Raw genomic sequence first — 22,914 nt, forward strand, 5'->3', positions numbered from 1 at the left:
GGCGAGGAGTGCGTGAGGAATCTTGGCTGGCCCAAGCAGACAGAGACACACTGTGCGGAGTCTGGACCGGCCCCAGGAGACCAGTGACAGGGTGACATTGGCTGGTGGATGGGGGGGATGCAGAGCAGGAAAGGAAAGGTGGTGAGAGTCTGGGAACAGGAGTAGTAAGAGGTGGCCCCCAAGCCACACCCTGTGCCCCCCCCCGCCCTCTGAAGGCTCTGCCCAACCTCCCCCCGGCCCCACCCCCTTCACCTAGAAGTCCCACCCTGGTCCCGCCCCTTCACGAGGTGTTCCACCCTCACGGACCCTCCCAGTCCCCGCCCTCCAGGGAGGGCCCTTATATTGGCCCCGCCCCTCATGAAGGCACCACGCCCCCTTTGGCCACGCCCGTGTCCGCCCAGTTCCGGCCCCTGCCCCACGTGTCGCCTACGGCTTCACCTCCCCGATCATCCCGTTCCAGACGCCGTCAATCTTTTTCCCGTGCTTGCCATTAGTGACCAGGTAGAGGTCGTAGCTGAAGCCTATGGTCTGCGCCAGCCGCTTCAGAATGTCGATGCAGAAGCCCTTGCAGCACCGCTTTTCTGGGCGGGGGGCGTCCGGAGGAGGGCTGCGGGGAGCGAGCAGGCTTGGGGACGCTGGGGACCGCAACCTTAGACTCTCCCAGGAGGTCAGGGTATGGAGGAAGAGACAAGCAGCAGCTAAAACTATGTTTAGCGCTTTCTGAGGAAACTGAGGCTCAAAGGAGTTCCATGACTTGTCCAAGGTCATGGAGCTGGAGGGCTTTGCGGGTCCTGGGTCCCACGGGAGGAGGGGGCTAGCGTCAGCACTACCGGGTTTCAAGGGAGAAGAATTTTGAAGCTGGAACTCCTGGACCCCGGTTATCACCTGTGGGTGCGGTTGAGTTGGCTTCGGCAGGGGACGGAATCTCGGATGCAAGTGCCGCTGATGGGGTCTGCGGGCTCCACAATGACAAAGGGTCTCTCCTCCAGCGTGGCCACTGTGAGGTGCTGTGTGTCATCCACTGGCTGCAGGAAGCGGCCATAGCGGGACCACAGCGGGTACTTTAAGCGGAGAGTCTGTTGCTCCCAGCTGCCCACCTTGGCCAAGAGAAAAGGAGTCAGGCTCCCTGGGGGGCCTTTCCAGGCTGTCCTGACTTTCGTGGCCCCGCTTCCTGGAGCCTGGGCTCTCAGCTCCTTCTCCTTCAGACCAGGAGTCTGGGCCCCATCTCCTGCCTCCCCCTGGAACCCAGGAGTCTAGGTGCCCAGTCTTTCCCCCGAGAACTAGAAGTCCAGGCCCCCACCCCCTGCCTCCCTCAGAGGCCACAGGCCAGGGCCTCAGACCCCGTCTGCCGGGACACAGAAGTCTGGTTCTTCACACCCTCTTCCTCAGGACCTGGGGGCCCGGGCTGGGACTCACCACCTCCCAAGTCCTGTCTCTGGTGAGGGAGATGACCACCAGGGAGGGGTTCACCAGGAAGCCATCCTCATTGAAGGAGTAATCCCGGTTATCCCAGGTAATATTCATGAAGTACCTGGCCGGGAGGAAGGGAGGGGACAGGTAGGAACCTGGACTGGACCTTGGACCCAAAAGGCAGAGAAAGTCCCCTTCCTACTGACAAGTTCCAGGCTCCATCTGGAATCTTTCCTCCGAGATCCTGAAAACCCAAATATGCCTCTTCTCTGCTCAAGTATTCTCCCCTTGCTAAACAAGGCCCCAGACCCTCAGCCTGTGTTTGAGGTCCTCTTAAAGACCCTGTGTGTTCTGGCCCAGCCTGCCTCTGAAGCCCCATCTCTGATCCCTTCCCGCCTTCAAACTCTTTCCACCCTAAACCCTTTTTGTGCCCCACCAACGCCAACAAGGTGTCCCCCAAACATATCACTCGGTTTCTTTTCTCTAGGCCTTTGCAGGTGGTCTCTCTGCCTGGAAACCCCTGGTTCTGTCCCTTCTCATCCTGACCAATTCCCATGTCTTCAAGACTCAGTTCGAGTATCACCTCCTGGGGAGAAGCCCCAGAAGGTCTCTGGACTCCCGATATCTTCCCTATGCAATAGCATCCTGGACTCGGAAGGCCATCCTGTGCTCAGTATCGCCCTGGGCCTGGTCAGGCCTTTGGCTGCCATCCTCATCCCCTCACTCCCCTGCCCAGGCCATCCATCCCCAAGCCTCATCCTTCCTGCCCCATGGGATTTCTCTGTCCCTTCCTCTCCCCTCCATCCCCATGGCCCTCCTGGACCCTCACCCCAGCCTCCAATCTCTCTCCTCCAGTCTGTTCCCCACTCCGCCCAGAGGGATCTTTCTACAGCCCAAACTGACTCCACTTCTTCCTTGCTCATAACCCACCCATGGCTCCCCAGTGCCCAGGAACAAGCCCAAGCCTCTCAAACAGGTGGCCCTTATGGCTTGGCCCCATCTACCTCCCCAGCCTCATCACCCCAAACCCTAATTCTCTTGCCTTCATCTGCCCTGAGTAACTGGGGTCCCACCAACCTGACCACATTCCTCTCCCCTCTGGGCCTTTGCACAGTGCTGTTCCCCTTGCCTGAAATCGGCAAATCCCCAACAACTCTTAGAATCACATCCAAACCCTTTAAGCTGGTCTACATGCCCTGCATGGTCTGGGCCCTGCTTGTTTCTCCATCTCCTAGTTACACCTTCCCCTGCCCTCTAAGCTCCAGTGTCAACGCCTTTATTTCAGGCTCCCAAGCAGGCAATTCCAGCCCAAGGGTCTTTGCACTTGTTATTCCCTCTCCTTTTCACTTAGATGTTCCAACAATTGGCTCTTTCTCTTAATCCATTTTTTTACCTCCAAATTTCACCTACTCAGAAGACCTCAGCTCATCTAGCACCCTAAGGCATTTCTTATCACATTCCACCTGTGTTGTTTTCATCTCAAGCTATCACCCACTGGTATTTTCTTCTTCCTTTTCTTGTTTGTTCACTACCCCTGTTCACTCCCCTATGAGACCATAAGCTCTGTGAGACCAGGTACCTTATTTAACACCATTTACCCTTGTACCTAAAGCAGCGCTTGGCATATAGTCAGCTCTCAATAAACAGCTTCTCAATGAATGAATGAATGAATGAATGAATGGGCAATTTATCTTCAGGCTCAGCTTAGATATCTCCTCCTCCTGGAAACCTCCCGGGCTTCAGAGGTCGACCTGTGACTCGTGTAGCCTAATTTGGAAGGCTGACTGGGGCCAGTGAAATTCCTCTCTTGGGAGGACATTGGCCATGAGATTTGGTAGGATAAGGGGGTGGGGGGTGGACAGGATGGGTTGAAATTATGAATATTAAGAAGCAGCAGAAATTCTGGGTAAGTGGTGGTAAGAGAAGAATTGGACAGTCTCTGGAAGTGGCAAGGCTAAGAAAGAGAGGAAGGAGAGGGAGAGAGAGAAAGAAAAAGATAGCATCAGAAAGAGAGGAAAGAGGAGCTGGTCGCCTGGCTTGGTTTCAATTCCTGACGTCTGGGTTTCTGTGCATGTTTATCTTTGCAATATACCCCCTTTTCCCTGAGGAAATCAAATGAGACTCTGCTTCTCGCAACCAAAAATGTCCTGGCTTAGTACTCCTCCCTGCGCTCTCCCAGACCCCATGCCACCTCCAGTATCGCAGGCATCACACTGCGTTGTCATCATCCCATCCCTGTCTTCTGCCCCCCAGGACCCTGTGTTCTTTGAAGAGAAGTCCGCGGTTTTATTCATCTCTGCGTTCCAGCGCCCAGCATGAGCCCTAGTTCCTAGCAGGCATTCAGTAAGAATTTACGAACCCGGAATGCTTTTCTCATCCTCTTGTCCCTGTATCCTGACTTCCGACTCACAATCCTCCTCTCTGAGGTTTTCTTCCCCGCCCATCACCTCTTCCTGAGTTCAGTTCATTCTCATTTCAGCATTCAAGGCCTCTCTCCTTCCCCTGTTCTGTCACCAAACTCTTCAGTTTCTCACTCCCAAAGCTTTCAACGGGGGAGAGGCGTTTCCCAGCAAACCCTGTTCCCCTCTGCTAAAACAATAGCGTGTAAAAGCTGGGCACACACCTGACCAGCTACTGGCAACATTTCCCAGTCTTCCTTGATGCTAGCCCAGGCCATGTGCAGGGATGACATTCAAACTCCATCAATACAGCACCCTCAGGAGCCAATCAGAATCGACGTCTAACCAATCTGCATGCACGTGGCTGTAAACAACCAATAAGCCAGCTCTGGCCGCGTGACTACTCTCTCACCAGTGGAATCCAAGACTTGTCCCTTCCATTTCACTTGCCCAAAAAGAAACTGCTTGCTCTCTCCACTTCCCCTCCCTTTCTCATGACCTAGGATTTTGACATGCGTACGATCCAGTTTCAACGGTGCAGAAAGAAGATGGCAGAGCAACAAGGTGGGAGGGTCCTGGATCCCTGAATGGTCATGTGGAGGAACATAGCCTCCGGATAACCTGGACCCCTCATCTCTAGAGTGTTGAGATGAAAACAAACTTCTACCGTGTTTGGATCACTGGATTGTTGGGCTGTTTTACTATGGAAGTTCCGCTCATACTCTAACTAGGGTATTTCATCAGATGGAAGATGCTCTCAACTGTAAGATGCATCTCTGTTTTTAGGTACCACCAAGAAAAATTTGCTGCCATTTAAACCATGATAAGCCATCAACTGGAGGATGCATCTTGATTTTAAAGCCATTAAGCTGAAAAAAATCACAAAATTGAGAAATACACTCACTGCACCTGAGGCGCTTTTTTCCAAAATACCCAATTTAACCCCAGAAAGGAGACCCAATGATACTCATTTTACAGAAAACGAAACCAAAGCTCTGAGGAGGGAACTGACCCATTTGAGCCACTCAGCCAATGGGTACCCCATATAATGAGGCTCTGGGCCTGCCCACCCCAGCCCCACCCCAGCCCCACTCACCTATGTAGGCTCTCCCCTCGGTGGGTGCGGTTCTGGGCGCGACAGTCATGGCCGAGCTCGGGCAAGAAGCCATAGTCACGCAGCAGGGCCTGGGCACCTCTGGCCACTACGGCCACGCCAGCTGCCACACGCCGGGCTAGGTCATCCCGCCAGCCTGCTGAGCGCACTGCAAACAACCCGGCAGGCAGTGGGGCGCCTCCTGGCAGAAGGAGGGGCTCCCCAGGGGCGCCCGAGCTCCCGCCTCCAGCCAGCTGGGGCCCCACCATGAACCAGACGTAGCCAGGCCCAGTGAGGCCAGCCTCCTCGGCTGCCCGGAACACAGGCTCGGCCTCCTCGCGGGCACAGAAGAGCAGACGGATCTGTGCGCTGACACTGCGGAGCTGGGCACCCAGCACTGCCTCGCCTGCCCCAGGGTCCAGCGTCAGTGCCCCGCGGTGCTCCCAGCCCACCAGGCTTCCATCAGTCAGCACCTCGATGTAGGAGAGGAAGGCTCGGTGGCCAGGGGCACGCGTGGTCACTGCTACAAAGGACGTCCAGTCGTACTCCTCGAGCACCTCAAAGATGACCTGAAGCTGCTGCTCTGTGGAGGAGCCCAGCTGCAGGAAGGTGGAGCCCTTCTCCTGTGGGGGACAAGGAGGAGGTCAGGCCTCCAGAGGGGAGACCACAGCTTCCAGCAGTTAGTTGGCGACCTTCCACAGTCAACTAGGGTGTTACAGCACAGCTCCCAGTGGCCACTGGCAGGCCACAGCTCTCAATATGGCAAACTGACAAGCTGTTCACCAAATCCCTTTCCTTTCCCTGCTGGGGCAGAGAGCTAGACCTGGGTTAGGTCTCCACGTGGCTGAGTTCGAGGCTCATCCACAAAATCCTCCCCCATGCGCCTTATCTCTTCCCTGAGGACAGATACGGAGGTCCCGGAGAGAAATCTGAAGTCTGAGGGGGCTACAGAGCCATGAGAGGGAGGAGCCGGTGTCCCTGAGTCACCACCTGGAGGAAAGCCACCTCCAAACAGGAACACCTGTTTGGATTTTGTATGCCTGAGAAACAGCCTTCTATTGGGTTGAGTCACTGAGACATGGGGGTTTTATCTGTTACATTACCATAAGGAACACACCCCGCAACCAGCAAGGGAACTAGAGTTTCCAGAACACACTGAGGACTACATCTTCCAGCATGCAACAGGTGCTGAAGGTACTGTTTCTTCCAACTGGAAGTTTTGCTAAGGGACTTGCCCTTCTCTGATTTCCCTCCTACCTCCCTGGACTCTCCTTCTGTTTCCTTTGCTGGACTCTCTTCCTCAGTCAGAATTCTAAATGTAGGAGTGCCCTAGTCTTCTCTCTTGTCTTCTCTGTCCTCTCTTCCTGGTAAGCTCATCCAGAGTCATGGGTTTAAATGCTGTTTCCTGTGCTACCCTATGATAGCTGCTAGCTACCCATGGCTGTTCAAATTAAAATTAAATGAAATTAAATAAAATTTAGTTCCCTGGGTACATTAACCACATGTCCAATGCTCAATGGCCACATGTGGCCGGTGACTGTCATATTGGACACAGCAGATACAGACCATTCTCATCACTGTAGAAAGTCACATCGAACAGCCCTGGATATGTTGATGGCTCCTGTCCTCAGTCACCAACTCTCTTGTGAGTTCCAGACAAACCTATTGCCCTATCAGCTCAACACCTCCCCTTGAGGGGCATCTCAAGGTAAGTATGTCAAACACAGAATTCTTGATCTTTCCCCTGCCTCAAACCTGTTCCCTGTCTTCTTTTCCTTATTCACCAGATGTTAGGGCCCCAAAGCTAACTCATGTCTTCCCTCTCTTTCCCTCAAGCCCACATCCAAGTCAGCTCCAAACCTTCTCGGCTCTCTGTTCAAAACATAACCCCACTTGTCCTCACTACCTCACTACTGCCCCCACCACAACTTTCACTGTCACTACTTTTTTGCCTCCTAATCCATCTCTGCTTCCATTCTTGCATCTTCCAGTCCATTCTCCAGACAGCAGCCAGAATGATCTTTTCAAAATATTAATTGGATCAAATCCCTTCTTGGTTGAAAACCTTCCAATGGTTCTACTTAGAGTTAAAGCCAAAGTCGTCCCTGTGGCCCCCATTGCCTCGCTGACCTCATCCCCCTCCACCCCCACCTCTTTGCTCTTCCTCAAGCATATCAAGTTCCTTCTGGCTTCAGGGCCTTTGCTCTTAGCTGTTGCCTCTCCTGGGGACACAGGGACACTTTCCCCCCGGCTCCTCCATGCTGGACCTACCTCACCTCATCCTCAGTCCAGCTCAGGTGTCACCTCATAAAAACCTCCACTGACTGCCATCTATTGAAGCCCCATCCTCGGTCATCACCTTTTCTCCGGGACAGAGCTCACTATGTTATTTGTTTTGTCTGTCTCCCCATTGGAATGCAAGCTCCATAAGAACAGAGACCTTGTTGGGTTTTTTTTCTTTCCTCCTTTCATAACTATATTCCCCAGAACCTAACTGGCACAGAATCAGCCCTCCACAAGTCCTCCAGTAATGCAATGAGAAGAGTAAGTGGACTGTCTCCCTCGGTGCCTGCCTGTGGATATAGGTATAGAGGATTGGACAGTTGTCCTGAGGGGATATGGTCTCCCAGCATGCAGTAAGAACCCTGAGAGGACCTCATCCTTGGCAGGTGGAGGTCTGCTGAGGGGACCACATTCCACAGGGGAAATCTGTGGTGGCACAGATGGAGCTGACTCTTTATTCCACCCAGACACTGAGGGGACTACATTTCCCAGAAGGCAACTGGCGTCACTGAGCAGCCACCGGTGCTCAAAAGACAACAGAGCTGCCCACACTACTAAGCAGCAAAGGGGGCACCAGGGACCACATCTCTCAGTATGCCATGGGGATGGGAGCCCGGAAGTTATAGGTTCACCTCGCAGGTGATCTGCCTACAAAACCTCTGGACAACCCCAAGCCAGAGAAGTAGAAAGTTGGACAGAGGCCCTTCCCAGGATGCTCTGGACAGGAGAGAACTAAGAGTCCAGCACACGACAGAGATAGTCACAAAGCCACCAGCTCTCACAGCAGAGAGAATTGGTGGAGACTTAGGCTTCACCCAGGCAGGTGTCCATCCACCAGAGAGTCCCTCCCATGAGGCACTGGTTCCACCTCTGAATAGGCCGCAATCCTTCCCAGCAGCCACCTCTCACCTGACCTTCTTCCTTTTCAGTCTGCACACCACTGCTTGGTCAGTTCTGCCCTTCCCTACTGTTCGTTCACTCCAGCTGGCCCTTCCTGTGCCCTTGGGAGGCAGGCCTCCCCCAGGCCACAGCCTGCTCCAGCCTCTGTGCCCCATCCCCTGCCGTGGGCCTTCAGCCGCCCAGGCCCATCCTCTGAATTCTGGCCCTCCACACCGGACAGCTGGTCATGCACCTGCCCAAACCCACTCTCAGGACCGCCTTCCTCTCTAGACCCGCCCCTTTAGCACAGAGTGTGGGCCCTGACCCAACCTTCCCTGACTGGCCTCTCCCCCTTCCTGGCTTCAGGGTCCCACCCCTCCTCAGCCCGCCTCTCTCTGACGACTCCTCCCCTTTTCACACTTCTTTAACCGGATGGCCCCGTCATCCTGCCCCTTCATCCCCGAGCCCCCATTCTCAGCCGGCCGAGCCCCTCCCTGCCCCTCAGAATTCTGATGCCCTTCTATTCTGGTCCCTGTCCCTGCCTTCCTGGCTCCTACCTCCTCACTGGACCTCACCCCTTTCTAAATCTTTTTCCTTTTCAACTGACCCCTCCCTCAGATCTTGCCATCTGAGGGGGTCGCTTTTCCTTCCCGGGCTCCACCCCTCGCTGCCTGGCCCCGCCACTTCCCCAGATCCCACCCCGTCCCCTCCCCTCACTAACCTCTCCTGCAGACCCTCAACCCTGCCCGTACCCGGGTCATCCAAGACTGGCCCCTCTCAGACCCTACCCTGCTCCTAGGTGACTCCCAAAGCGGGCACCGCGCCTCCTACTGGCCCCGCCCACCCAGGTCAGCCCCGCCCCTTACCTATACCTGATCCCCACCATCCGACCTACCGCGCCCGCGACGCCCACCCTCAGGACTGGCCCCGCCCCGCCCTCCCGTCGCGCGCACCTTGGGCGTGAGCACGAGCGCGGCGCCGCCGTGCACGGCCACGATGGGCAGCGAGGTCTGCGCCGACAGGAAGTCGAGGATGGGCGCTACGGCGGGCGCGCGCGAGTCGTCCTCGAAGACGACGCCGTGCACGCGCAACCCCGACAGTAGGTCGCAGAGCTGCAGCACGAGGCTGCGCGGGTCCGAGCCGTTGAGCACCAGCGCCACGGGCCGCACGTCCAGGCCCGGGCTGCGCACGGCCGCCGCCACTGCCGGGCCCAGGCGCGCCGCCTCGGTTGCGTACGCTGGCCCCGAGAACACGAGCGCCACGTTGAGCGGCCGCGCCCCGCCGAGGCCCCCAACGGGCCCGGCGGCCCCGCCCGGGCCCGGCGCCTCCTCCGGGAACGGGCTGGCGCAGGCCAGCGCCAGGAGCAGCAACATCTTAGCAGGGCCCCGAGGGCCGCGGGGGCCACCGGCGCCGCGCATCGCCTGCGGGCCCCTCCGGGCAGCCTCTGAGCGTCCGGGCCGGGGACGGACACACAAACGAGCGAGGCACAGAGATGGAAGGACAGAGACAGGGAGACAAGATAGGGAAGGAGACACACGGAGGAGAGATAACAGGCAAGAAGAGACGCAGGGATAAGAGAGGGAAAGGTTGGGGTGATAGAGATGGGGGAGACAGAGGCAAAGGGAAAGTGCAGGTGGGCAACGGGGACAAAGAAGATACAGGTAGAGAAAAAAAGATAGACAAGGTAGTAATGGGGAGGACAGTGAGAAGACAGGCAGGAAACAGGCCCACAGAGATGGGATCAGAATAGGAGCAGAGAGACCCAGGGAGGTAGAAGAGATGGAAACAGCAGCAAGAGATGGTCAGAGACAGTGACAGGAATAAGAAGAGATGGAAGAAGAAACGGGTAGAGAGGCTCAGAGTGACAGTGACAGGGAGATGAGGCAGAGATAAGACGGAGTGTCAGAAATAGAGAGGCAATGATAGGAAGGCAGGAAGAAGAGAGAGGAGAAAGTTGGACCGAGAAGAGAGAGAGAAACCCAGAAATACAGAGAGACCCCACAGCCACCAAGAGACACACACACGCGCAGACAAGGGATGGAGAAATAGGCAGAATTAGAGATTGAGGGAGGAGACAGGCAGAGCAGATAGAAAACACAGGAGGACAGAAATAGCGAGGCGAGGCAAAGATCAAGACCCCCACCAGAGAGGTGCCCAGCACAGACATGAAAGCCAGGAAGGCGAGTGGCAGGAGGGATCAAAAATAAAAGGAAGAAAAGTGAGGGAAAAAAATGAGAAAGGGAAAAGGGGTCAGGTGTGTGGGGGAAGAGAAAGAGCGAGAAAAATAAATTAGTGGGGCTTTCCAAGGCAAGAAAATGCGCCTATGACCTTACCCCTCAGCTCGCCCACAACCCCCAGCCCATTTTTGTCGCCTATTCCTGTCCCTGTCCTCCTCCCCAGTTCTCAACAAGAGGGAGTCACGGTCCAGGCTGGGCTGTGGAGTTGGGGGCACAGCTGTGGAGAGCTGGGGGCGGGGGTCCCTGGCTCCCAGCCCAGAGCAATTTAGTAAATTAGAGGAAATACAGCATTTCTTCCTGTGTACCCTGTTGAATACGAGCTGCCTCGGGTGGTCGGGCTGGGAGCCCAGACTCCTGGCTCCTGGGTCTGAGGGAGGAGGGCACTGGGGGTCTGGACTCCTGGTTCCCAGGGAGGGCTTAACGACTGCATTAGGGGCTCCCTGAAGGGGTGGGGGTTCAGATAGGGAGGGTTCTTTCCTGGCTGTCAATCAGGCTCCTGTCCGGTTGCCATGGTAGCACAGGCTTCAGTCCACCCCAGACAGACAGAATAGGGGAAAGGCCCACACCCCCTCTTCTGCCTAGAGGCTTCACCCACCTTCCCAGAGATCCTGGGCCACTGTCTCCCCGCGGGTGGAGGTGGGGTCTCCCAGCATGCCTGTCCCTCCCAAATCCTGTCTCCTCCTCGCCCCTCCTCTCTTCTGCTCTTCCCAAAGCAGCTGGCTCAATCAATGCTCAGAATAGCCCCCCTTCTGCCCCAAAATAACCCACAGCTGTGGCCTGGCCCCCGGTGGGGTTAACACTAGCCCTCCCCCTCCCCTGGTGGCTGCTCACCCCTCAGCCCCTCCTCTCCCTCTCTCAGACCCACCCCTGCCTGGCCTCTGCCCTTGGGGACCCCAGGGTCCTGCTGCCTGCTGAGGCCCAGGTGGGCCCAGCCCCACCCTTCTCAGGCACCTGGATGCCCAGTCTAATCCCATGAGGGATTTGGGGGAGCAGTGTCCTGCCTCCCCGGGACTGAGGTGCCACATCCCCGGCCTCGGGGGGACTCTAGAAGCCCAATCCCAAGACTCTACACTCCCAGGGATCATACTGCCCAGGCCCTAGTCTGCACTTCCTCATGCGTCTCAGGCCACACATCCAGCTTCGAGCCCAGAGTCCAGCCCCCTGTACGTGGCCCTGCCGGAGACTGAGGAAACTAAGCCCCCAGCAGCCTGCTCCTTCCTCAGACCCAGAAGCCCTATCCCCCAGCTTCTCCCTAAAGACTCAGGAGTCCTGGCTCTCGGCCCTCCTCCCCCAGGACCCAGGAGTCCAGGGCCCCTCCTGCCCCTAGACTCAGGAATCCAGGTGCACAGCCTTCCCTGTGCCCAGGACCCAGGAGTCCAGGGCCACAGCCCTCTTCTCCCTTAAGGACCCCATTTTTTTCCTCAAACCCCATCAGTCCCATTGTCCTGGGCACCCCCCCCCAGCTTTAGCCTCCCCAGTCACCCCACTCAGGTCCTGTACACAGCACAGCCTGTCCCCCAGCTGAAGAGGAGGAGGGTGCCAGAGATTCCTGGGGTGTCCCTGTCTCCATCACTCCCCCCCAGTCCATCACAGAAGAGCCGAGAGGCCACTTTGATCACCAGCCAGCACCCCCCCAACACCGCCTCGCGTCGTGCTGCAGACGGTGTCCTGTTCCCCCACCTCCAGCACTGTTCTCTCCCCACCCTGATCCTGGTGCTTGGAAGAGGCTTGAAGGGTATTCCGGAACCTTGAGGAAGGGGTGGTAGCCTGGGGTGAGGGGTGCTGGGGCCTGGATGCCCTCAAGGTCCTTGGCAGGGGTATTAATAGCAGACTCATAGCTCTGAGAAGGGAGCAGAGAGCTAGAGGAGAGAGGGAGAGGCCGGCCAGAGATGGGGGACACTGTTGTGGGCAGGGGGGTGCAGAGGGAGGGTGAGGCAGAGAGGTAGGGAGATAGAGATGGGGTGTCAAGTCCGTGGGGCTGGGGAGAGGAGATAGAGTGTCAGATAAATGGGGGGTTAGGAGGTCTGAGGTGTAGGGACCCAGGGAAAAAGGACTCAGGGAGAAAGAGAGGGGGTGGAAAAGTGTCCCCAAAAGAAAATGGAGCAGGGGGTGCCAAGATCCCCCTGCTAAGCATCCAATACCCCCCTTCCCTGAGGCCCCTGGCCAACTATCCCTGTTTTAGATCTGGGGGTCCACGTTCCCACTCCCACCCAGCATCCCCCACCCTGCCTTACCTTTTCATGACCCTGTTCTGTTGGGGGAATTGCAGGGGGCCAGGACCAAACTGGAGTCCAGTGACTCGAAGCTTCGGCAGCGGAGGGCTCAGCGAGCCGCTGAGGGGGCCAGGCCCCGGGGCGGCAGTGGCGGGGACCTCCTGCCTGTCCCTGGCTCCGGCTCTCTCTCCTCTTCTTCGGTACCGTCCTGCCCTGTCTGTCCCCCAAGGTTGCGGCCACCCTGGCTAGGCGAGGACGCCGCTACACATGTTGCGCTGGAAGTTGGGCCCCGGACATTGCGGAGGCTGTAGGGGTGTCCTCTCGCCGCCCCGACCCCGTGGGGATCCCCCCTCCGCCCACCCGGGGTGCCCCCCTCTGCCGCTTCAGCCCCGCCTCCTTCCCCCGTCCATGTGTCCGGTCCCGCCTCTCCCTGGCTCATTCCCACCCCCTCTTTGTGCCCTCAGCACCACCCCCCACCCCAGCGTCCGTGTCTGTCTGTCTGTCTGGGTCACCTCTGAAGCCGCAGGCTGGTGTGTGTGTTGGTTTGAGGGGCAGGAGACTGCCTGTCTGGGGATCTGCTTTCCCCTTCCTCGCTTGGCCACCTCCAGACCCCCCCTTGGCGCCCCCACTCTCAAGCACAGCCAGAAACACACACGTACACACGCACACACGCAGAACCTCACTTCCCTGGGATTCCCCCTTAACACCCCCGGAGCTTGAGGAGGGACACACACACAGACACACACACACACGGGGTCCGGTGGGGGCCGGGCTGCCACTGCCGTCTGGGGCTGTTTGGACAGACAGGAGGACACAGGCAGCTGGGGACGCCAGATGCCCGGCCGGACGCAGGCAGGAGCACAGAGCCCAGGTACCCACCATCCATCCGGGTTCGGGGGACTGGGGAGGAAATGGGGGGGTGCTCGCGACACCCAGGCGGGAGGCTCAGGGTCAATACAGACAGACAGACCCCTCCCTCCCTCCACCGCCACAGCCCTTACAGACACACCCCCCCTCCACCAGCCCAGCCCCAGACATCCTGACACACAGATCCTCACCGGGCAGCTGGCAGACGCACGAGAGACCCCTGGGGGCCGGGCGGACCCACCCAGGCCGACACCCCTCGGCTGGGCACTGGTGGCCGGGGGAGGCTGCGGGTGGAGGGTGGTGGCGGTAGCCGCGGCTTGGAGCAGCCAGAGCGGGAGGGACTCGCACACTCGCTCTGCTCTCGCACACACACTCACTCGGGATGCGATTAACATTCAGTCCCCGTCCGCCCTGCCGGGAGACCCACGGCCCCCCTTCTTGGCCTCCCTGGGGACCCCTCCTCCTGCCAGGGCTGGGGGAAGGGGCCGTCCCCCACACCCAGCTCCCAGCCTCTGCCTTCCTCCCGGGACAAGAGAGAGGGCCAAAAATAAAGAGGGAGGAGGGGGTGCAGGCAGGGGCCCAGAACCGGCATGAGACATCAGCTTTGGACCCGGACTTCAGAGCCTGGGGGCTTCTGCCCTCTCCCCACTTTGAGGCTTAAAAGGCAGGGGGCCATTCCTGGACTCCAGGCTCTGCCGTGCTAAACCCATCATTTGGTTTCTATTGCCAGAAGGCCAGGCTTGCAAACTAGGTCTCCATCATGAAGCCAGGAGTCCAGGCAGCCCTCTCCTCTCTCAGACCCAGAAATTTAAGTCCTCAGGCCCCTCCTTCCGCAGGACCCAGGAGTCCAGGCTGCCAGTCCTGTCTTTGCTCAGACCTAGGACTCCATGCACCCGCCCCCTCCTCCCTCAGACCCAGGGGTCCCAGCCCCCGGCCTCTCCTCCCTCAGATGCAGGAGGCCGGGTCCGTTCTCCACTGGTCCCAGTTCATCTGGGTCCCCTCCTGCAGGCCTGAGTCCTTTTTAGGCACTCGAACAAGCCAGCCGCCTAGCATAAACCACCCTCATGGGTCCATGACTCCAAAACTCATGGATGCAACCCTCAGGAACCCCATACACCCAGCCCTCTGAAGAAACCAATACCTCTGTACCCCTTCTTTTATTGAGGAGCCCCTGACATCTGTGGGGACTCAAACATCCCAGAGGAAAGCAGTGACTGTCCCCTCCTAGACACAGCCTGGGCCCTGGAGGGTCCCGCAAGGCCAGCTGCCCAGCCCCTGCCCTCCTGATAGAGAGGATGCACCCAGAGCTTCTGCAAAGTGTTGGGGTGGAGTGTGGTGCAGGACCTCTGGTCCCCCTCCCCCCCAAGGGGCAGAGGCCAGGAGAGAGAGAAAGTGTGTGTGTGTGTGTGTTTTCCTGTGAGTGGGCAGTTCTGGAACAGGGTCTGGAGCCAGGGCTTTAGGCTACTGATTCCTAGGGCTGGGAGAGCAGCAGTGAAGGCTCTCATTCCTGAAAAAGCAGAGACTGGGGGTCTGAATTTCTGGGTACCAGGGGGATTGTGCATCTAGATTTCTGGACTCAGATGCTTGAGACACAGATGGTTGAGGTGGGACCCTAAGTCATAAGGAAGGGGGCCTGGATTCCTAGATTCCTTGAGTAGGAAGGTGCTGGGGACCCAGGTTCCTGAGTCTGAGGGAGGGGCTGGAGGCTGCTTTTTTTATCTATTGGGTGGATTGAAGCTGGAGGCCCCTGAAAAGGGGACAGAAGCTGGCAGCTCAGCCTCTGGGCCCCTGTCTAGGATTTTTGGAGCTCAGAGACCAGCCTCCTGAGTCCCTGTTAAGGGCAGGGGCTGGGCGGGTGGACTGCGACCCTTATAGAGAGGCGCAGACTGCCTGGGGGAGCAGGTGACAGACCTGGGAGTTTCCCAGCGACCCTCAGGTTCCCAGGAGGCGGCCTTGCGGGTGCTGTCAGTGCCCACTCTGCAAGCCAGGAGGATCCGGGTAGGGGGCGCCCGAGAGACGGGACTCCGCCCTCGGGGGCGGAGCCTCCCGCCTGGACTCCTCCTCCTCCCGCCCTCCTCCCTCTTCCCAGCTCTTCCTCGGCCACCACCAGCGCCCGCCTTGGCTCCCCATCCCAAAGCCCCCTCCCCGGAGCGGAGCCCACCGAGGGCCCCTCTCCCGTCCCCCAGCCCAGCCGCCCGGCTAGAACAGCAGCCGCGGGGGACAGCCCCCCGCCAGCCTGCCTCCCCGAGCCCAGCCCTGCCGGAACCCCCACCATGAACCTCTTCCGATTCCTGGGCGACCTCTCCCACCTCCTAGCCATCATTTTGCTACTGCTTAAAATCTGGAAGTCCCGCTCTTGCGCTGGTGAGACGCCCACCGGGGCGGGAGAAGGGGGTCGAGTGCGGGGTGGGGGAGGCATCCCAGGGCCGGGGAAGGATTTGGAGGCGCTGGAGGAACGGGTCCCTCCCCCTATTGCTTGCTGGGGCTCCCCCTTCCAGATCCGGGGTCACCGAAGGGTCAGCTCCCTTCCCCAGACTGGGGGGTGCATACAGCTTGGTGGGGGTGGCTCCAGGCGCCCAGTTCGGAGCCTCCCCTGTCCTTTATCTGGGCGGCCCCAGGGTTCCGGGGTTGGGGACGGAGCCGTGGCAGGCAGGGAGGTGGCTGGGCGTTGGTGACGTGGACCGTGGCGGCCAGGGACGGAGTGGGAGGGAGGCGACTGGTTCCTAGGGCTGAGGTCAAATGGGGTCCTCCCGAGGCCTCACCTTGGGTCTGGCCTGTGGGAGGATCCCGAGGGGGCCAGGGGCTGTCCCTGAGGCCTAGCCTGGGACAGAGCCTCGGGCTGGAGTAGCTTCCGGCAGGGCTGCCCCCTGGCTGTGGGCCGTGGGAAAGGGCTCAGGCTGGCGGGCTGGGGAGGCCTCCAAGGGACAGCTGCAATCTAGAGCCGCCTCCAGGCTTGTCCTAGATGCTGGGTCTCGGTTTATTCCCCATGCTGCCCACCCCCAGCCTCCCCCAACCCCCTTCTCTCTGCACCGCAGGGATTTCGGGGAAGAGCCAGGTTCTGTTTGCCGTGGTGTTCACTGCCCGCTACCTGGACCTCTTCACCAACTACATCTCACTCTATAACACATGCATGAAGGTAAAGGCTCTGCCCTGCTTGTTGGTCCCTGCTTAGTGGGTAGGCGGGTGAGGATCTGTGGGATGAGGGAGCAAGGGTGCTAGACTCCTGAGTCTGAGGAGATGATGGGCTGGGACTTCTAGGTCTGTGGGAAGAGGGGCTGGGGTTGCAAACTCCCGGGTTTGTGTAGGGAGAGACTGGGGGTCTGGACCCCTGGGTCTGGGGAGTGGAGGGGGCTGGGGGCCTAGGTTGGGGTGGTGCTGGGGTTCCAGACTCCCGGGTTCAAACCTACTGGGGGCTCAGTTGCTGTACCATGAGCTGAAGTGCCCTCTTCCTCATCCCCTTCAACAGGTGGTCTACATTGCTTGCTCCTTCACCACAGTCTGGATGATTTACAGCAAATTCAAAGCCACTTATGACGGGAACCACGACACATTCCGGGTGGAGTTCCTCGTTGTTCCCACGGCCATCCTGGCGTTCCTGGTCAACCATGACTTTACCCCTCTGGAGGTAGGCGACCTGGCAGAGTCCCTGTGTGGTCAGATGGGCTGTGGCAGAGGCGCAAAGGCTTCCTTCTGCAGGGTTTGCTTCAACTTCCTTATTCTAGGACATACGAATTCAGCACATGGCTCAGGAGTCAGATGGTAATAATGCAACAGCAGCACTCATGCGTTTCCGGACGCTACTCTAGGCGTTTCTCATACATGAACTCATTACTGTTCATAGCAGCCCCATTTTACAGGTGAGGAAACAGGCTTAGGGAGTCTTAGACTTGTTCAAGGTCATCCACTGGCCTAGTGAATAGCTCAGGAATTGGGAACAGGGGCCGCTGAGCCAGGCTACCTGAATTTGAATTCCAGATCTGTTACTTTCTGTTAACGTGACTGTGGACATGTGACTTGACCTCTCTGTGACTCAGTTTCCCTATTTGTAAACTCAAGGTCAGGTCATGGTGAGGATTTATGGAGATTTTGCAGCATGGCCTAGTGGTCTAATGTGTAGAATCTAGAACCAGAAAGTGGGGATTTGAAGCCCGCCTCTACCACTCAGCAGCTGTGGGTCTTCAGACAAGCACATAGTTTCTCTGCACCTCAGTTTCTTCATCTTTAGGGTGGGGATGATCCATTCCGACTTCATAGGGTTCTAATGAAGGGTTAATATTGGTAAGGCACAGTGTCTGTCACTAGATAGAAAGTGCTGTGTCAACATCTGTTCAATGACTGAAGTGGTTAGTGCCAGGCTGACACTTTTACTCCTTATGTTACTGTCATGGTTTCTATTCCATGGCATTTTGGTGGCACCTGTACAAACTCCGTGGAAGCATTTTGAGAGGGCCTGTGCTCAGTCTGTGGTCTCATATCTCCTGGGACCTGGCAGGAATCATAATTTGAGAACAGCCTTTCCTCTCCCAGACCCATTCTGACCTTCTAGGAAGCTGATTCTGGGTGGCCAAGCATGCAGGTGATTTCAACAGAAGCCACATTTCAGGAGTTTTCCTGAACTCAGTTTTGGCCTACAATTTGGGCTACAGACTCAAAATGTATTTCTAAAAGCACCGTGCAGACCAGATAAATCTGACAGAGGGTGCCTAAGCCCATAGGTCCCAGAAATGTCAGAGGGAGGAGGCACTGAGCCGTGGCGGGAAACCCCAAGTTTGGCTGCAGGCCCTGGATTTTTCAAACATATCACTGTTACCACCTTGCCCAAGCTATCACCCAAGCAGGCCCATTTTGCAGATGGGTTGTCAGGGGCTGAGGGAAGTCACTGGGGCTTGCTCTGGGTGGAGGAGGCTGGACCAGAACTCAGATCTCTTGACTTCAGCTTTTGCAGTTCCCTCATACAGAGTGGAAGGTCATTTGTGCAAAGTATTGGCACTGGTTGGGTGTCTGGCTCCACGCTGGTCATTCCAGATATATCATCATCTTGTCTGATCCCTTGGCCACCCTGGGGGGCATACATCCTCATCCCCATTTCTTGGAGGACTAGAGCGTGAGGCTCAGCTGGGAGAGCTCACAGAGTTGAGCCCAGGTCTGCCTACTTTTGCAGCCTGTGCTATTAATTGGTGCATAGTAAACAAAGTATTTGTTAATCATAGAAGGAAACTATTCTTTAAAAATTCAGACGGCATGAATAGATAAAATAAATGTGATGAAGATGTGGTCTTCCATCTCTTCTTATGTCATGATTTATTCCCCAAGGGTGATCCTAGGGGTAACGGTTGGGAGTGCTACCATTTAGGAGGTGCATTTCCTGAGAGCCGTAATTAACTTAACTTGCTAAGAGCCTTGCCGGAGGATTCTGAGTGATTATGGGAGTAAGCCCTGGAGTCCAGCCGCCTGGGCAGGGCACCCTTGAGGTTTTGTGACCGTGGGCCTCAGTCTTGTCCTCTGTATAATGGGGATAACATTAGGGCTTCCTTCACGGGGTTAAGGCATGAGCCAGTTAGTTCCTGTAGTGTGTGGATAAGAACCTATAAGCATGAGTTGTGAATCCATCCTGATGTGCAGTGCTTCCCTCCCACAAACCAAAGCAACTGCCAAGGAGCCACACCTGCCACTTGGCCTTGTTCTCTGAGGGGAGGTTTCTGCGGGTCTATAGATCACAGGTCACTCCAGGTGGGATTTTCAGGTTGCTGAGAACTGAGAAGGGGCTGACAGATGTCTGCCATCTCTTCTTCCCCCTCTCTGATGCCCTGTCCTTCCCAGGAGTGATCATTGTCACTGCTCCTGAATGGTGGCCCATGACAGGCACATGGAGAGCTCTCTCCCATTCAGTCATTCATGCATTCAGGCATCACCGTGTGCCAGACACTGTGCCAGGTGCTGGGCCTCGGGGTGAGCAAGACACAAGATCCTGGTCCTCATAGAGTCCTTGTTCTGGTGAGAGCTTCCAGGAAGGCGATAAGAGGAGATGATGTGGCAGTCCTGGGGAGAGGATGGGAAGGGAAGGCCTTTCTCAGGGGTAACTGATGAGCTGAGGCTGAAAGGAATTACAAGATGCAGAATGGGACAGTTTGGGGGAAGAGCTGAGGGAACAGCAAGTGCAAAGGTCCTGGGACGGGAAGGACATGGCGTGTGGGAGGACCAGATGGAAGGCCTGGGTGGCTGCAGCCTGGAGAGGAGAGGGTAGATGAGGCTGGATTGGGGAGGGTCTTGAAGGCTGAGGTTAGGAATTTGGAGTTTATCCTGGTTGCAATAAGAGGTAGCAACTGGAGGATTTTAAGCCAGGGAGTGACAAAGTCTGATTTATGGCTCTGAGGATTACACCTTGAGTGTAGTCCCTACAAGGGCAGGAAAATCATCCCCGTTGTAGAAATAAGAAGGCAGAAGCTTAGAGGACCTGGGTCTCAGGTGCAAGGTCTCATGGAAAGGAAGTCTCCGAGCCCAGAATCCCACCTGGTCTGCTTTTGGAGCAGCTTCATTGCCAAGTGCTCATGAGCACTGGGTCCTAGCCCCTAGTTCAAGTTCCAGCTCTGCCACTGACCAGCCTTGGGCAAGTCTCTTACCCTCTCCAGGCCCCAGTTTCCTCATCTGTAGGATGGGGATGCTAATCCCCATCATGGGGTCGTTGTGAGGATTAAGCAAGGGAACATGCACGAGACCGGTGGCGTGGCATCTGGCACATAGGGAGTACCCCGCAGGCGTCGCCGCACTGCATCCTCCTGACTTCTGCCCTGTCTCCCTCCTGCCCATCCTCCCCGCAGATCCTCTGGACTTTCTCCATCTACCTGGAGTCAGTCGCCATCCTGCCACAGCTGTTCATGGTGAGCAAGACGGGCGAGGCAGAGACCATCACCAGCCACTACTTGTTTGCACTGGGCGTCTACCGCACACTCTATCTCTTCAACTGGATTTGGCGCTACCACTTTGAGGGCTTCTTTGACCTCATCGCCATCGTGGCAGGCCTGGTCCAGACGGTCCTCTACTGCGATTTCTTCTACCTCTACATCACCAAAGGTAGCCAGCATGGAGGGCTGCCTGGAAGGGGTCCTGCTCCTCACCCAGCTCCTGTCCTCACCCTTAGGGATTCAGCCCCACCAAAATTCATTCACTCATTCATTCATGCAGCCAACAAATGTATTGAGCATGTTCTGTGTCCCTGAAGGCTTTGGGAACTCTACGGTAGGAAAAAACATGGAGGTCCACCCCTCCCTTTGTATCCTGTTGGGATGGGGGTGTGTGTGAATGAAAAGTAAAGAGATGGTTGCAAAGAGTGAGAAGGGCTTTGAAAGAAAGAAACCAGGGATGTGGTAGCCATGGGGGTTGGCAGGGCCTCTGAGGAGATGATGGGTGCAGCAGAGACCTGAGAGAATAGGAGTCAGTGTGAGGGAAAGAGGGGTGAGTATGGTGGAGGGCTGGGGGCAGCCTGTGGCCTTCAGGATTCAGGCTGGGAGGGCGGGAGGTGTGGTCTGGGCCAGCCACCTCTGCCAGACCCACGGACTCCAGCAACCTCCGAGATCCAAGGCATCTAGGCCCGAGAGCCGTTCCAGGGTGGGACAGGAGCCGCCAGCACTGGAGGGAGTGGGGCCTCCTCCTGCCGCCATTACTCAGCCCCTAGGGCGAGACCAGGGTCCCCCAGCCCCACCCCTCGGTAATCCAGACTGATTTCCCCAGTTTATGAGCTGGGGTCCCGGGGCCGACCCTCCGTGTATCTCTGCCCAGCCCAGCGTCCCCTCCGCGTGGATGGGGTCGTCATGCCCGAACCCTTTCTCTCCTCGCAGTCCTAAAGGGGAAGAAGCTAAGCTTGCCGGCATAGCCCGGGCCCTTGCCACCCCTCTCCTTGGCGGCAGCTGCAAGACGCAGAGGGAGGCGAGGAAAGACGAGAGCCTTCCTGCAAGACGAAGAAAGAGCCTTCCCGCCCAGGGGTGACTTTTTAAAGAACCAGCCTCTCCCCGCTCCCCAGTCCCCTCCTGCCTGGCTTCAGGGGGCAGTGGAGGCCCCAAGTCTTGGGGAACTCAGGACCTGGGCTGTTTGTAGCTTTTTGCCTTTTAGAGAAGAAAAAAAAATATTTCCACTATTTAGTTTTTGATTCTGATGACTCCTTTCTCTTCTACTCTCTGGTCCCGATTTTTATAAACTGTTTTTGAGTGGGGGTCGGGGAGGTGGGCGGGACGGGGTTGAGATCTTTTCCCTCCCCCAGGCCCCTTGACTCCCTTCCAGATCCCACCCCCCCAGCCCCGCTGGTTGCCAAACACTAAATCTGCTGACACGGGCCTGCTGCCCTTCTCCCAGCCTCCCCCCACCCAAACTTCTGGGGTGGGGACAAGGAGGAGGGGAGGGAAGGTCTCCCCTTATTTTTCATAATAATGTTTATCTAGACTTTGGGTTTTTTGGTCTTGTCCTCATTTTTTGGCAGTTCAGTGGGGCAAGGAGCCAGGCGTGGGAAGGGGGCCGGCCTGAGGGTCACTGGCTCGACTGCCGTGTTTTTGTACAGAATTGATGGTTGATTCTTTGTTCTCTTGAAATAAACTGAGGAAAATGATGCCTCTCTTCCGCTACTCCTTGCTCTCTTTCTGGTGTTTGTGGGGTCCCCCAGCCCCTCTCTCTGCTTCTGCTTTATCCTGTCAGCCATCCATAGGGGTCTGAGGCCTAGGAGGAGCAGGAAGGTAAATACCAGGTTTCCCGACACTCTGGGCTGTACCTTGACTCCACGCAGCAACTCTGGGTTTTGGAGGAAAGGAAATCTCTAAGATTCTTATCTTGGCACAGAACTTTCCTGACAGTTCTCCTGAACCTCAGGGTTGCAGAGAACCTTCAAAAGCATGTGTTTTGGAGGTGGCCAATGGACGGACAGCCTCCGTCCCACCCTCTTTTGGCATTTTGTTGAGCCACTCTGTCTCCTTAAAAAAAGAAGGAAAAAAAAAATTCGGTTGTCAGCCTTTAAAAACCAGATTTTCACATTAAAAATCTGGGTTGGGGTTTTGGCTTCCCTTGAAAAAAATCCGTCGATCTGACAGTGCCGGGTCCCAGTTTCTGGGTGGCAACGGATGGCTAGAGCTGAATGGATGGGCTGTGAGCTTTCTCCCACAGTCCCCAGGACTTGGCTGAGGGGTTGTTACCACTTATTATCAGGCCTACACTGTCATTTTTTGTTTTTGTTTTGTGGAGTTAAATATTTTCCATATCTCCCTCCAGATTGGCTTCACACCTGGCCTAATTCCTTTCCTGGTGTTACCTGCATGGCCCTTGTAAGCTTTTGGAGTTTTGTTCCCTGATTTAGTCAAGACTCCCTAGATGTCTGCTAAGACCTTCTTAACTGCCGCAGTTCTCCTGTGGGATGGCTCGGGGAGCTTTGGGAGGCCAGTAACTGGCACCTCCCAGGCATACGTGCCAGACAGTGTGCATGACATGGATGAGCCCATTGGGCCCTCAGCATCCCCTGAAGTCGGGGAGCACCTTGCAAAGGAGGCACCCGAGGT

General features: G+C 56.9%; 2 protein-coding genes across 2 annotated transcripts in view; one reads left to right on the top strand and one right to left on the bottom strand.

The window, feature by feature from the left end:
• Positions 1 to 14,019, bottom strand: part of GRIN2D (glutamate ionotropic receptor NMDA type subunit 2D) — a 28,339-nt gene extending 14,320 nt beyond the window's left edge. Inside the window, exons 1-7 of the mRNA XM_036885659.2 lie at positions 13,573 to 14,019; positions 12,536 to 12,789; positions 9,018 to 9,508; positions 4,906 to 5,525; positions 1,417 to 1,531; positions 886 to 1,097; positions 439 to 607 (exon numbers count right to left, since the gene is read on the bottom strand). Of these exons, the coding sequence (XP_036741554.1) occupies positions 439 to 607; positions 886 to 1,097; positions 1,417 to 1,531; positions 4,906 to 5,525; positions 9,018 to 9,482 (1,581 nt within the window). The 5' untranslated portion in view covers positions 9,483 to 9,508; positions 12,536 to 12,789; positions 13,573 to 14,019. The remainder of the gene's footprint in view (positions 1 to 438; positions 608 to 885; positions 1,098 to 1,416; positions 1,532 to 4,905; positions 5,526 to 9,017; positions 9,509 to 12,535; positions 12,790 to 13,572) is intronic.
• A 1,437-nt stretch (positions 14,020 to 15,456) lies between these two features.
• Positions 15,457 to 21,977, top strand: KDELR1 (KDEL endoplasmic reticulum protein retention receptor 1). Its single transcript, XM_036885529.2, has 5 exons — positions 15,457 to 15,745; positions 16,417 to 16,517; positions 16,848 to 17,006; positions 20,200 to 20,452; positions 21,217 to 21,977. The coding sequence occupies exons 1-5, from the start codon at positions 15,655 to 15,657 to the stop codon at positions 21,249 to 21,251; spliced, it is 639 nt and encodes a 212-aa protein (XP_036741424.1). The 5' UTR covers positions 15,457 to 15,654; the 3' UTR covers positions 21,252 to 21,977.
• Positions 21,978 to 22,914: the final 937 nt, after the last annotated feature.

Source organism: Manis pentadactyla, chromosome 15 (genome assembly GCF_030020395.1).
Source record: "Manis pentadactyla isolate mManPen7 chromosome 15, mManPen7.hap1, whole genome shotgun sequence".
Lineage (NCBI taxonomy): Eukaryota > Metazoa > Chordata > Mammalia > Pholidota > Manidae > Manis > Manis pentadactyla.